At 46.5% G+C, this 14,692-nt stretch overlaps 2 protein-coding genes across 2 annotated transcripts in view; one reads left to right on the top strand and one right to left on the bottom strand.

The window, feature by feature from the left end:
• The first annotated feature begins 3,321 nt into the window (after positions 1 to 3,321).
• LOC308238582 (uncharacterized protein C12orf76 homolog) lies at positions 3,322 to 7,763 on the top strand. Its single transcript, XM_080650738.1, has 2 exons — positions 3,322 to 3,484; positions 6,259 to 7,763. The coding sequence occupies exons 1-2, from the start codon at positions 3,352 to 3,354 to the stop codon at positions 6,342 to 6,344; spliced, it is 219 nt and encodes a 72-aa protein (XP_080506864.1). The 5' UTR covers positions 3,322 to 3,351; the 3' UTR covers positions 6,345 to 7,763.
• Positions 7,764 to 10,150: 2,387 nt separating this feature from the next.
• ANKRD13A (ankyrin repeat domain 13A) overlaps positions 10,151 to 14,692 on the bottom strand; it is a 32,751-nt gene continuing 28,209 nt past the window's right edge. The window contains exons 14-15 of the mRNA XM_080650737.1: positions 13,890 to 13,957; positions 10,151 to 12,105 (exon numbers count right to left, since the gene is read on the bottom strand). Coding sequence (XP_080506863.1) covers positions 11,910 to 12,105; positions 13,890 to 13,957 — 264 coding nt within the window. The 3' untranslated portion in view covers positions 10,151 to 11,909. The remainder of the gene's footprint in view (positions 12,106 to 13,889; positions 13,958 to 14,692) is intronic.

Genomic DNA, 14,692 nt, shown 5'->3' with positions numbered 1-14,692 from the left:
ATTATAGAGGTAGAAAAAGTAATTCCTAGAAGAAATGGGCTCAGGAAGCCAGTTATAGAGCTAAAGGAAGGGTCCTTGGAGGAGCTCATGGTAACATGCCTGGCGGGGGGGGGGGGGGGGCGGGGAGGAAAAGAGGGCGGGAAGGGCACAGAATTGCACACGTGTGCTCCCGAGGCGAGACCTTTGCCCATTTTTAAATTGGATAGTTTGTTTTTTTGGTGTTGAGTTGTATGAGTTCTTTATAAATTTTGAGTATTAACCCCTTAACAGATGTATCATTGGCGAATATCTCCTATTAAGTGCATTGTCTTTTCATTTTGTTGATGGTTTCCTTTGCTATGCATTTTTTGTTTCCCTTGCCCAAGGAGATGTAACAGAAAAAAATATTACTAAGAGAGATAGATGTCTGAGAGTTTACTGCCTGTTTTCCTTTAGGGGTTTTATGGTTTGAAGTCTTACATTTAAGTTTTCAACCCGTTTTGAGTGTATTCTTGTATACCGTGTAAGAAGGTGGTTAAGTTTCTGTTTGTATCTATCTGTCCAATTTTCCAGGTAGATGTTGGTGGAATCTTTAGGGTTCTTTAGATACAGTGTCATGTCATCTGCCTGACAGAACAGACTTTAAATTCCAGTTAATTCTTTACTGACTCTTAACCCCTTTGACCCCGTGCCCCGGGGGTTGTCATGCAAATTAAGCATGGGAATATTGAGCAGAGAAAGAACTCACTAAATGTAAGTATTATTCATTTACTAATTATCTAATGAGTGTCTTCTAGGTGCCAGACATTGTGCTAAGAAGACAAAATAAGACTGGTTCCTGCCCCAAGAGGCACCCAGAGCAGTGGAGGAGACAAACTAGAGCCCGAGAGTGATGAGTGCCAGGTAGAAAAAGGGCAGGAAACCCCGTGGGAAGCTGGCAGAAGAGTTTCTTCTGGGTCACCTCTGGTGTCAGTGGGCACCTGACTGAGAAGAGTCTTAAAAGACTGGGATGTGGCCAGGAGGAAGATGGCACAACACAGGTGAAGACAGAGCAGTGTAAGCTATCCAGGCGTGTGCCAAGGACTCAGGTGTCAAATATGCATTGGCATGGAGGGTTCAGAGGGGGAGACCTCAACTAAAGCTTGGCCTGGCGCCAGCACTAATAACTTCGGCCGGGGAAGGTTTATGGCCTCTCTGGAATGGGAGTAGTCTTATTTTCCTTATTATTTAAGCAAGGCAGGCAGGAGGGCAGGAGTTTAATCTTGGAGTGCCATTCATTCATGCATTCATTCAACAAACATTTCTTTGAGCATCTACTATGTGCCAGTCAGGAGTTGGGCATAAAGCAGTGAACGGGCAAAATTCCCTGCCTGCAGAGGGCTTACTTTCCGATGGTGAAGACAGACAAAAACAAGATAAATAAAATTATAGTAAATGAGATGGTGATAAGTGCTAAGCAGGAAAAATAAAGCGGAGAAAGAGGTTAAGAGGTACTGTGTGTGTGTGTGTGTGTGTGTGTGTGTGTGTGTGTGTGTGTATAGTTGTTCAGTCTTAAATAAGGTGGTTAGGGAAGGCCCTAAAAGGAGACATTTGACATTTGCACAAAGACATGAATGAGGTGAAGAGTGAGCCATGTGTATGTCATAGGGAAGAGGATCTTTCAAGGTAGAAGGAATAGCAAATGCAGAGGGCCATGGTGACGGTGGGCCTGGTGGGTTTAAAGAATATCACTGTGACGGGAGGGAAATGATAGGGGGAGGAGAGTGGGAGGGGATAAGGTTTGAGTAGTAGAGGGTATGTGTGTGGGGGGGGCTAAGGGTGTAGGTCCTTGAAAACCACTAAGACTTTGACTTTTTTTTTTATATTTTATTGATTTTTTACAGAGAGGAAGGAAGAGGGATAGAGAGTTAGAAACATCGATGAGAGAGAAACATCGATCAGCTGCCTCTTGCACACCCCCTACTGGGGATGTGCCCGAAACCAAGTTACGTGCCCTTGACCGGAATCGAACCTGGGACCTTTCAGTCCACAGGCCAACGCTCTATCCACTGAGCCAAACCGGTTTTGGCAAGACTTTGACTTTTTAAAAAAAATATATTTCAGAGGGAAAGGGAGAGAGAGAAACATCAGTGAAGAGAGCACTGATTCACCAGCCAGCTGCCTCCTGCACCGGGGACCAAGCCCACATCCCGGGCATGTGCCCTTGACTGGGATCAAACCCGGGGGGTGGGTGGTGGTGAAGCATCTTATATAAAAACTGCTGTTTGAAATTTTAACTCTGCTATTTTGGCTTCTGTAAACGCTTGCTTGCTTAAATAATAAGGAAAATAAGATTACTCCCATTCCAGAGAGGCCATAAACCTTCCCCAGATGAAGTTACCAGTGCTGGCGCCAGGCTAAGCCTTTGGTTGAGGTCTCAGAGCCCCAGCACATAGGGCTCTTGAAGACCTTGCAAAGGGGACCGGAAAAACCCTTACTTGGGAGACAAAGAGCTAGGAAAAGTATAAATAGGGAAGCTTCCTCCATGTTTCTTTGCCCAGAATTTGAATTCTCTGGGGCTGCGCATAATAATAATGAAGTGTGACTCCATTTCTCTTAAGTGTTGCTTAGTTTTTCTGCAACAGGGGTGGGGAGGAAGGGAGGCCTTTTAGTCCGCAGACTCTCTATCCACTGAGCCAAACCAGTTAGGGCAAGACTTTAGAGAGGAAGGAAGAGGGAGAGATAGAAACATCAATGATGAGAATCATTGATCAGCTGCCTCCTGCAAGCCCCCTACTGGAGGATCAAGCTCGCAACTCAGGCATGTGCCCTTGGCGGGAATCGAACCTGGGACCCTTCAGTCCGCAGGCCAACGCTCTATCCACTGAGCCAAACCAGCTGGGGCAAGACTTTAACTTTTACTCTGAGTGAAATGGAGAGCCCCTGGGGAGTTTCCAACAGAGGTAGAACATGGTCTGACTTTCATTTTAACAGGATAACACTGCCTTCTGGGGGAAGATCAGAGTAAAAGCAGAGCGTGGCAGGTAAAGAGGGAAGCAGGAGTTCAGTAAAGGAGCTACCGCAACAATCCAGACAAGAGGTGTGGCAGCTTGGATCAAGTTGGTAGGGGTGAAGGGAAGGAGAAGCAGGATTATTTATTATTATTTGTTTTAACGTGGAAAATTAAAATAAAATTTAAAAAGCCCTGGCCGGTGTGGATCCGTTGGTTGCGCATCGGCTGCCGGTTCCCTTCCTGGTGGGGGGCGGCACTGTAGTTGCCCTGGCAACGGCGTGCGTCGCACCAGCGGAAGCAGTGACGGCAGGGGGTGCGCGAGTGGAGACAGAGGCGGGGCTTCCGGCGGAAGTGGGCTCTGCAGCTGCAAGCTTGGAAAGATGCTGCGCGCACTGTGGTGGTGGCTGTGCCTCGGCCTGTGTGGCCTCCTCGTGGGGCTGGCGAAGGCCCCGAGCCCGGTGGAGCCGCTGGAGCAGAGCCGGCCGTACGCGGTGCTGCGGGGGCAGAACCTGGGTGAGCGGCCGCGGGCGGACAGGCGGCGGGATCGGGCCTGCGCTTCCGCATCTTGGGGCACCGGGAGCCTGGCCCGCGCGGGGCGGACGGCGGGGATGTATGAGGGTTAGGGGTGCAGGTGCGACCTCGCCAACGGCCTGGGGAAGAAGGCCTGAGCTTTACTGCTCGGCGCCAGGCCTGGTACACACCAGGCTCTCAGTATTGCGAGTCTGGGGATCTGGGTCTCCATCTGGGTCCCCTCCTCCCGGGCTGTGTGGGCCCAGGCTAGGCAGCAAGGCGCGTAATAGTATACACCCCACTCCCTCTTCTTTCCTAATGGGGACTATAGTCAGTCATAACGGTGATTGACATTTGTTGCCCATTTCCTGTATGCCGTGTGTTGTGCTCAGCATTTTGTATACGTGATTTCATTTCAGCCTCACAGTAAGTAAGGGATAGTTTTCAGCCGTATTTTACAGATAAGAAAAATGAAACTCAGAGAAATTTGCCCAAGGTAACACAGCTAGAAAGTGGTGATGGCCAGGATTAGAACCTCGGCTTTGTGTGAGAGCATCTCTTCCACCAATACATACGTCCAAGTGCCTCGGCTATGGAAGGGACGGACCCTGGAGCTTAATGCCTGGCCAGTCAAAATAACTTCCTCTTGTTTGGCCAAAGTCCTTCCTTTCCACTGCGCCTCACTGGTACATCTGGACATCTACAAAGTTTGCCACATAGTATCATTTTTGGATTATCTTTACATGAATTCATTGTCAGGTATTTTAAAAAATATATATTTTAACAATTCAAGAGGGTCAAAACTAGAAAGGCCATGGAGCATCCGACAGTCTCAGTCCCTCATTTAAACATTAGGGAAACGGAGGCACAGAGAAGGTGAGAGATGTCCCAAGGTCACACAGGAAGCTGGTGGCAGGCAAGACTAGAATTAAGGTGTCATCACCCCTACCCCCACCCCCACCCCCACCCCGAATTCTGGTTTCCAGCCCAGTGACCCCGTCCTCCCTCCAGGGGAGGCCACCTCCAGGAAGGATTTAGAAGCCTCAGGCCCCATCTCTTCTTTGTACCCACCCCCAGCATCTGAAGCTTGAGGTCATGTGACTTATTTATTCATTTTAATATTTTTATTGATTTCAGAGAGGAAGGGAGCGGGATCTAGAAACATCAATGATGAGAGAGAACCATTGATTGGCTGCCTCCTGCACCCCCCCTATTGGGGATGGAGCCTGAAACCCAGACATGTGCCCTTGACCAGAATTGAACCTGGGACCAGGTTCAGTCCACAGTTCTATCCACTGAGCCAAACCATTAGGGCTCATTGTCATGTATTTCCCACTTACTGTGTTGTGTGCCTAGCTAGCTAGTACTATGCTAAGTGGTTTCCACACATTATCCTGCTTTATGCTTTAGAACAGGGTTTCTCAATCTGGGTACTACCGACATGTTGGATTGGATCATTCATTGTTAGGATGGGAGGAGTGGAGACATGCTGTTCTGCACACCATGAGATGTTTAGCGGCATCCCCAGCCTTTACCCACTAGATGCCAGTAGCACACCCCTCTCCCAGACCAGACAATCATAATGTCTCCAGACATACTTTCCAACACAAACATACATTTGCTTGTTAAAAGTAACATCAGCCCTAGCCGGTTTGGCTCAGTGGATAGAGCATCAGCCTGTGGACTGAAGGGTCCCAGGTTCGATTCCGGTCAAGGGCACATGCCTGGGTTGCGGGCTTGATCCCCATTGGGGGACATGCAGGAGGCAGCCAATCAATGATTCTCTCTCATCATTGATGTTTCTATCTCTCTTTCCCTCGCCCTTCCTCTCTGAAATCAATAAAGATATATTTAAAAAAAAAAAAAAGTAACATCATTTTCAACTCCTCCCACAATTCTGAGAGTCACACAATTGGGAGTGCATGTGACTTCTGACAGATTGCTGGTTACATTAATTTAAAGCCAGGCCCTTATATCTAGTCCTGTACTACAGATCAACTTGAGTTATCAACTGCAGGTCCCATTTCTCACCTGAGCTCATTGTAAATTTTAGTTGTGAAATTTCCTTTCAAAAACATGGTAGGTTTATGAAGTTAGTAAATTGCTTCTTTGATCAGAAGGCCCTTCTCAAAACTCACATAGACTGAAATACTTTATTCTTTATTGAATTTCTAGTTTTTATAAATGGCTTTAAAAGCATAGTTGGGCTCCCTGCTTTTATTCAGTTCGTTATTCTTTGCCTACAACCCTTTCTTTAAACTCAGTAAAATCCATGTTTCCTTCTACATGCACTGGCTGCAGTCTTCCTCTCTAGCTTCATTTCCTGCCTTTCTCCCTTCACTGTTCCCACCTCTGCCGCGCTTGCCTCCTATTCATTCATTTGCTTTTTAGCTTGCTCTGGCCTCAGCGGCCTTCATTTGCTGATCTTGGGGCCTATAGTGCTCTCCCTTCAGATCTTCATACGGCCAGGACCTTCATTTCATTAAAGTCTCAGCTCATGTGTCCCCACTCAGATGCTTCCTCCCCCCCCCCCCCCCGCCCCCCACTGTCACATTAGTTTCCTAAACTGCAGCTCTTCAGGCTATGTGAAATGCTCTTGTTTACATTCTCTTTGCCCAACACATGGAGACTTCCAGAGAGAGGGTCAGTTCAAGGCCGTTTCCCCCCACCTGGCACAGTGCCTGGTACTGAATGGCATTCGGTCCATCGTCGCCAGTGAATGATGACTTACAGAACCTGGAACCGCCATTAGAAGGTAACCTGTATTCCTTTTGCAGTGTTGATGGGAACCATTTTCAGCATCCTGCTGGTGACCATGATCCTTATGGCATTTTGTGTCTACAAACCCATTCGGCGTCGATGACAGCCGAGCAAGCGCTTCCAGGAGTATTTGGGAACAGAATAAGTTGTGTTGCACATGGGTCAGTGGAGAAGTTGGAATCCGAACCTTCATGCTTGGAAATGACCTTTCGTCTGGACAATTGGTAAATGCTGATTTAGAAAAAACATCTAGCAGTTTTTTTGTAACACTGTAATGCAAATAATTGGCCACTGAGTCTGCTTCTAGTATTTCTTTTTATATGTGGCTTACTTGTTAAAAGTAAGACCTAAAGCTCAGCGTAAAGTTCTGTGTAAAAATGGAGTGCTCATGAGAAAGGAAACACGGTAACCTTGCGAGTGACATAAAACCACATTGGTAAGGACTAATCATTGATGTCTGAAAAGATTAAGAAGACTTAACATGTAGACAGACATTCAGAACTTAAGAACCACTTGGTGACAGTAGGTTAAGAATCAAACGTTTGTAATTACAGAGTTGGCCTAGAGCAGTGGTCAGCAAACCGTGGCTCGTGAGCTGCGGTTTGCCGCTCTGTTGACTAATGAGTTTGCCGACCACTGGATAGATTAAATGTTGCCATGTAGTTGGAAGCTGTGAGGATTAGGCAATTGTGGCATATTGTGTGCAAAGAGGTAAAGGGTAGTATATGACAGTGGTCGGCAAACTCATTTGTCAACAGAGCGGCAAACCGCGGCTCGCGAGCTGCACGTGGCTCGCCGACCACTGGCCTAGAGTACTCTGGTTGCAAAGCAGTGTCCACTGTGGGGAGCTTGGGCCGTCATTCCTCATGCAGCATGGGCTCTGCACCCCACTGAAGTCAGGGTCACATCAGATAGGCTATGATCATGTGTACGCTTGGGCTGGCAGGCTCTGGGGTTGGACTGAAAATGTTTCTAGTTGACCCATCTGAAAAAGAACTTCCTGCTCAAACGTGCGGATCTCCCTGGTACTGCACTTAAATCTTCCCAGCCCTTGGCCTGAAGCTTGTGGCAGCTTTTCAGATTTGGAATCTAAGAGACTTACCAGGAACTCTTTCTTTTCGGCCCTGGGTGGGAAGGACTCCCTCACTGTACTAGGCAGAGTGGCGAGTGGGTATGTGTTTACACAAATTTCATTTCAGCTTTGGAAATGCTGCTGCTTGTTTGCACTGTTGGTGAACTGGATTTCTCCCTATTGAAGTAATACTTTTGTACTTACAATGTGGTCATCAGTATTTATTTTATTTTAAAGGTGCTAAGTTTAATTGTGTTGTTAAATTGAAATGCGTATCTTGTGCTCCTAATTTTTTCTTAAAACCCGCACTTAATGTGAAATAACTGATGTGGGATCCTGTAACTCTTTGACTTAAGGATTTTGTTTGTAACCTTAACCTCATGAGGCATTCAAATGTTAACTGTTCTGTGCTTTTCAGCAAATGTCAATTAAAATTAAAGTAAAATCTTACATCCTGTTTTATTCCTAATTATGTTCCAAGCATTTAACATGCAGGTGTGTTTGAATCAAATCTCTTAAGGAAGCACTGTGAAGGGGAATTTTAAATTCATATGTGAAATAATACCATTTCCCCAGGGCAAGGCATCATTTCTGAAAACTGAGCCAGGATTAATCCCTCAGGCTGGCAGGGGTCTGGAGACCTGGATTCTTGTCCTAGCTCCAGTCACAAACAGCCTGAACTTCCTCAGAGCCTCCGTTTCTCATCTTTGAAATGGTGACATACACACTTTCTTAAACATTGTATAGATGAAATGATTTGAGAACTAACTCAAATGAAGGTGGGATTGCTAGTTAGCCTGTCCCATAGAAATGTTACTGGTTGGAAGGAGGTGTAGGTGGGATGCTGAGACTGGCATTGACAGGGTTAAGTCCCACCTCATCTGGAACACCACATTTTGATATGCTGCCAAAAAATTTATTGCCACTTTTAGGATTTTATTATTTTGTTAATCCTCACCCAAGAATATCTTTCCATTGATTTTTAGGGAGAGGAGAAGAGAAAGGGAAAGAGAGAGAAACATCAATGTGAAAGAAACACATCAATTGGTTGCCTCCTGCACAAGTCCTGACCAGGGCCCAGGCCGGGAGGAGCCTGCAACCAAGGTACATGCCCTTGACCTGGAATCAAACCGGGGACCCTTTGGTCCACAGGCCAACACTCTATCCACTGAGCCAAACTGGCTAGGGCCACTTTTAAGATTTTAAAAGGAAACAGTAAGAACTTGCCAGCCTGCTGTTTGTTCAGTAATCACCAGCCAGGTAGTAGGGCCATATTCATTTTCTGAAAAAACTTTGCAGTAGTTCACATACAAATCCAAAACCCAGCCTACATCCTCATTCCATGTTACCATCTGTGCAGGATGAGATAAGCTAAAGTAAGAAAATCATCTTTGTAGAAAGAGGCTTATCACAGAGAGACAAGGAAAGATAAAAACTTCAGGTCTGGGAGAGAAAGAGAATTATACTGAAAAGCTTTTTAGAGCAGAGACTGACCAGCTAGTACCTTCAGGTAGAATTCTTTTCCTGACCATTTTAGGGAGCACACGGGACCTTAGACCTCATAAAGTGAACTGTACTCAGAATACCTACTCAGTACCGAAATGAACACATATAACTGACACCAATCATAAAAATGAGTTACTTTAAGGATGTCTGAGGAGCAGGCCTAAGCTGTCACTTAGACATCTGCTAAAACAAAAAGAAAAAAAAATGAGTTACTTTAGCGAACACTAATCTTAACTTTCTTTAAAGTTGAGATGAAGACGTGTGCAAATGCTGCTTGAGATTAGGGGTTTCGGAGTCTTAGGAGGGCTTTTTCCAGCTGGATCTGTTTTAGATCACACATGGGCCTAGTTGGCTTTTGAACTCCATCACTTACTGTGCTGCAGGCATTTGAAGTTGCCACAGTTCAGCTTGCCTTTGATGTCATCTGTGTTCAGCAGGAAACTCAGTTTTTAAATGAAAAAATCCATAGGTATTGCATTCCCACCAGAACAGTTGTTTTCCTAGTGCCCCACCTGGCTATTCCCCAAAAGCAAAGCCACACTTTCATTTTCCCAAGGCCTCATTTCTGAAATCATCTTTTACTAGTCATTGCCTTGTTTTAATACCAACATATTTGGTGTAGGATAAGTCTTAAAGCCCTCATTACCAACTGAACTTCTCAGAGCAGCCTCAAAAAGCACTTCGGCTTCAACCTGGCAGGTGTGGCTCTGTTGGAATGTCCTACACTACACCAAAAGGTGGCAGGTTCGATTCTGGGTCAGGGCAAATACCCAGGTTTCAGGTTCGACCCCCCCAGTTGGGGTGTGTACGGGAGATGGCCGATGGATGTTTCTCTCTCACTCTCTAAAGCAATGAAAAGCATGCCCTTGGGTGAGGATTAAAAAAGAAGAAAAAAGCCCTTAACTTCAAAGGAGAGTCATCTTCAGTCACCTTAGGGAGCTGATGCTGGCTTGGTTTTCCTTACTCCACAAGAGCCAGTCCCTCTCCAGGCTAGAGGCCTACATGGAGATCCAGCTGCAGAGGCCTGAGACCAGCCCCGACGCTGGCTGGCTTTTAGTTTCCATTTGAGACGAGGAGCCTTGGGCATGTGGACTATGTTTGGTCAGGAAGGCGGGGAGGAGCATGTCACCTTGTAATATACACCTGAGCCCTGGGAGGGCATTCTGATGTTCCAATATCACACCAAACCAAGTGTGGGTTCACTCAGTGACTGAAAAACCACCTGAGAAGAGACACAGGCTGTCTAGGATGCTGTATGAGCGCCCTCTAAGGAAGCAGTCTTTGCATTTTAAGAGAGTGAACACATAAATTAAAGACACTGCAGGCAGGTTGACGAAAAGCTCAGTCCCTTTTTAATTGACTTCCTGGGATAAAGTCGACACCGGGAAGCAGAACAATGGAATGCAAACGTTAAGAGATTACCTATGGTTCACCTTAGTGAGTAAACAGTGTCGTCTAACTGCAGCCATTCCCAAGATGTGTCCTCACTCAAGGTAAATATTCAGTAAACAAAATGCCAAGGTATGTATTTGAAACAAAGGCGATGCTGCGTATACTGGCCTGGTGTGCAGAGAAGGAATTTTGGTCAGACCATGACAAGAAAGACAGGTGGTTATATTGAACCAAAAGCACATTTCTTTGTGGCTAGGAACATTTTACTGGCAATGCTAACTGTATTACAGACTTTAACTGGAACGTAATTCATGTTTCTCTTCCCATCCCAAAAGAAGCCCAACACACAGGAAACTGATGTAAAAAGGAGGATATTATTTACCAGGTTATTTCAGTGCAGCCTGTGAGCATGAATACAGAGCAGGCCAGAGTGAGGGTACCCTCAGCTGTATGTTCTGTGATGGTTATTTACAGAAGGGTTAGACAAAATAGTTAACTACTAAAGGTATCCAAAAAAGGCCTGAGAAAATCTGGTTAAAATGTATAACCTTGTATTGCTACTGATGGGAATAGTTTTTATATCTTTTAAAAATAATAAAAAGACTCTGTTAAAAATATATTTATCGAGAAAGATGTTGATTTGAACTCTAAAAAGCAATGTGGAATCATCACTTTCCCTCTGAATATAGAGCCATTGAGTTCCATTTGTAGCTCCCTTTCTAATTCCCACCCCTTCTCCTCTAGCGAGCTGAGGACGTGCAGTGGGTGGGTCTTCCTGGACCTCCACATGGAATCCTGCACGAGGGAAGTGTGGAGCACACTCATGTGGGGTTTGGTTCTATGCTGTTTGGTATGCTGGCCAGCCTGCCCACTGCAAAAACAAAGCTCAGTGCTAGCTGTTCCTGCAGGGCCAGGATTAGCTGCCTTGGATTTAGCCTGGAGGATCCTACTCTCAGGAACTGCCTTTACAAGTTCAAATCAGATCCCTCAGTGAATGAAGTGAGGTGGTTTGAAATTATTAGTAATTTTTAAGGCTAAGGCAACATCCATGGTCATTAGTATATCTTAATTTGATGCAAATAGTTAACCCTAATCTACAATAGATCCTGTACACATCTCCTCTTTAACTGTAGCTAGGGATGGAAAGAATGGAATAAGGTGGAGATGGAGGAGGAACAGTGATGGTGGCCTAGAAACCCTGTATAAAGGTAAAAATAAAAGAATAGATCGGCACAGATTATCCATTTCTTTGGTGAACTGTAAAGTATCATAAATTTTCATAAACCACACTCTACAAAGGCTGCTGCTCTCATATATAAAAGCACCCTGACTCTGCAATAACTTGTTTTGTTATCACTCCTTGGTAAAAATGAACCTACAGATCTGCGGGGATTGGGTTTTTTGTCTAAAGCTGGTAGTAGAAATGTGACCTGCAAGCCAACATAGCTCATGGAAAGTGACGATGCTCTCCTCCCCTTAGTCTGGAGATGTGGACTGCCGGTCCCCAGCCCCTTCACCGGGGAGTGTTGTGGATGGACCTAGGGGTCCCTGGTTCTGCACCTCTGCGTAAAGAAGGGGGCAGCTGCCGTCCGCTGTGCACATGCGAGGTGCAATCAGTCCCTCAGCCCCAGGGCCCTGGTAACGTAGCACCCGTGTGCAGCCCAGAGCTCTGCTTTGCGCAGCTGTGGGCAGAAAGGTCTATTTCTCAGTGAGAGACAGCTGTAAGACCTGCTGGAGCTCCGCCTCCTCCTCCCGGAGCCGGAGCTCCTGCTCCTCCAGCTCTTTGGCAGAGAGCTCCATGGCCAGCTGCAAATCACTATCAAAATGGCTTGTCTCACTCGAGGCACCAGAGTACAGGCCTTCCGAGCTGGTGAGGAGGCTCTCTTGGATGGCCCTGGGTTGGAAAAAGGGGGAGAAAAACAGGGATTATTATCATCATGGCAATGGTAGCAACTACATTCTTAACTGCTTACCAAGTGCACACTGTGTGCGTGCATAATGCCATTCGATCACCCATGACTCTTTTTACCTTTATACAGGGTTTCTAGGCCTCTGTATACAGGTGAGAAGTCTGAGGCTCAGAGAGGTTAAGAAACCTGTCCAAGATCACCCAACTACTAAGTGATGGGGCTAGGAATTCCAAGTTCTTCAACAGGTTTTCATATGCCCAAAGTTTAGGGAAATGCTTTGTACACGGAATCTTTCTGGTTTCCTCCATCTATATATATATAAAGAGCCAGGGTCTGTAACATCCAAAATGACCGAAGGCTCGACCGAACACCGGAAGTCAGTCCCACAGTCAGTGCTGGGTTGCTGTGGCGACCCAGCACTGACTGCTGCTGGTGCGGGTGCAGCGACCCAGCACTGACTGCTGAGGGGGCTGTGGATCAGGCCCCGAGAGAGGCCCGAAGAGAGAGGCAGGTGCCTCCTGGCAGCTGTTGATCAGCCATTGCGCGCACCTCTCTTTCTCTCTCTCCTCTCTCTCTCTCTCTGGGCTTTGCCAGCAGCCGTGACTCTGTTTCTCTCTGGGCCTCTGCGGGGGCTGCTGATCAGCCCCGCCTCTCTGATCAGGCCCGGAGATAGGCCCAGAGACACTGACTGGCATAGAAACTGACCAATCAAAACCAAATGTGGGTGAACTGTGAGGAGCCAATGGCTGCCTAGGAGGTGGAACTTTTGACGCTGACTAGCATAGAAACCGACCAATCAGAACCAAACTGGCCGATGGGGGAGGGAAGCTGGGGGCGAGATCAGGCCGGCAGGGGAGGGCAGTTAGGTGTGATCAGGCAGGCAGATGCAGAGGCAGTTAGGGGTGATCAGGCAGGCAGGCAGAGAGGTTAGGGGCAATCAGGCAGGCAGGCAGGCAGAGGGGTTAGGGCAAGGGTGGGCAAACTTTTTGACTTGAGGGCCACAATGGGTTCTTAAACTGGACCGGAGGGCCGGAACAAAAGCATGGATGGAGTGTTTGTGTGAACTAATATAAATTCAAAGTAAAGGAGCAGAGGGGAGAGCAAGAGAACCCTATGCTCTTTCGGCTCCGCAGGCCGGATAGAACAGCCGAACGGGCCGGATCCGGCCCATGGGCCGTAGTTTGCCCATGGCTGGGTTAGGGGCAATCAGGCAGGCAGGCAGAGACAGTTAGGGGTACTTAGGCAGGCAGGCAGGTTAGCAGTTAGGAGCCAGCGGTCCCAGATTACAAGAGGGATGTCCGACTGCCAGTTTAGGCTCGATCCCACAGGGGTCCCCAATTGGAGAGGGTTCCGGCTGGGCTGAGGAAACCCCCCCTCCATGCATGAATTTCATGCACAGGGCCACTAGTTTAAAAATAAAGGAAGAAAATCTAATAATCTCTGTAGCTCTTCCCCAAAATGCCATTATCTTTAAAATTATATAAAGGTCCCACTGAAGGCATTTAGACTCTGTGTGATCACACATTCTTGGCAGATCAGGCAAATCAGAAAACATTTCCTCAGGGCCTGGCTGCCAATGGCACTGGCCTGTGAACTAGTCAGCAGTGCTATCACCCACTCCTGGAAACTCAGCCACCAAGAGATTAGAGCTATTTTAATGAGTAACTGCCACAACAAGAAGTAGGAGAATTAACACTTTATCAGGTCTCTCCCACCAGGCACAGTGTTGTGTGTACAAAGTGCCTGTGCCAGGAATTATGTCAGTTACCTCTCATATTGGACATCGTAGACATGTGTCTGGCTGATCCCTCCATTCGAAGCTGGTCCTGAAAGGTCCTAGGGAAACAAACATGATGGACATGAATATCTCTTAGAAGGAATAGGTGTCATACCGATAAGGAAATAAAGCAGCAAGAACAAAATTAAAAATATTCACATGCCCATTATTGAGAGTACTGTGTGAAAAACTAATAGGGACTTAAGTTATCTCTAAAATGACACCTAAGCGCCATGTAGTATACGGTACACTACCCTGCTTAATAGCCTTTCATACTTGACAGAAAAATCAGTCTATCTATTAAAAAGCAGCTAACCTTGGGCAAAGTTTAAATGAACAAAGCAGGTAATTCTTTTAGAGCAAGGTTAGAATACATCATTCAATACAGTCATGCACCACATGACAAGGTTTTAGTCAGTAACGGACCGTGTACATGATGGTGGTATACCATATAGCTTAGGAGTGTAGTAGCCTGTACCATCTAGGTTTATGTAAGTGCATTTTATGATGTTCGCACAATGAGGAAATCGTATAACGTTGCATTTCTCCATGCATCCCCATTGCCCATCGTGAAGCAGTGCCTAACTGAATCTGTCGTCTGTGACTTTGGCCACTCCTTTTTGTAAAACTATGGTCAAGTAGGTTTATGTAGGCCCTGGAAGAAAAAATAAGCTCACTTATAGAGGGAAAGAAAAGAGGTAATGGACTAACAGCGATGTCCAGGGCTGGATCTTCTCCCAGGAGGGCTCTCATAGGGAATATGCCTGCTCTGAGGTCTGGCCCTTGGCCCAGCA

The sequence above is a fragment of the Plecotus auritus genome (genome assembly GCF_963455305.1).
Source record: "Plecotus auritus genome assembly, chromosome: 13".
In the NCBI taxonomy this organism is placed as follows: domain Eukaryota; kingdom Metazoa; phylum Chordata; class Mammalia; order Chiroptera; family Vespertilionidae; genus Plecotus; species Plecotus auritus.
The sequence above is the reverse complement of the archived record's forward strand: the minus strand, read 5'-3'. Positions and strand labels throughout refer to the sequence as shown.

What these genes read in the sequence shown, in the direction of transcription:
- LOC308238582 (XM_080650738.1), top strand. Translation starts at nt 3,352, where the DNA reads ATGCTGCGCGCACTGTGGTGGTGGCTGTGCCTCGGCCTGTGTGGCCTC. An exon ending in GCTGCGGGGGCAGAACCTGG is followed by an intron (nt 3,485 to 6,258) that starts GTGAGCGGCCGC and finishes TTCCTTTTGCAG; the next exon opens with TGTTGATGGGAACCATTTTC.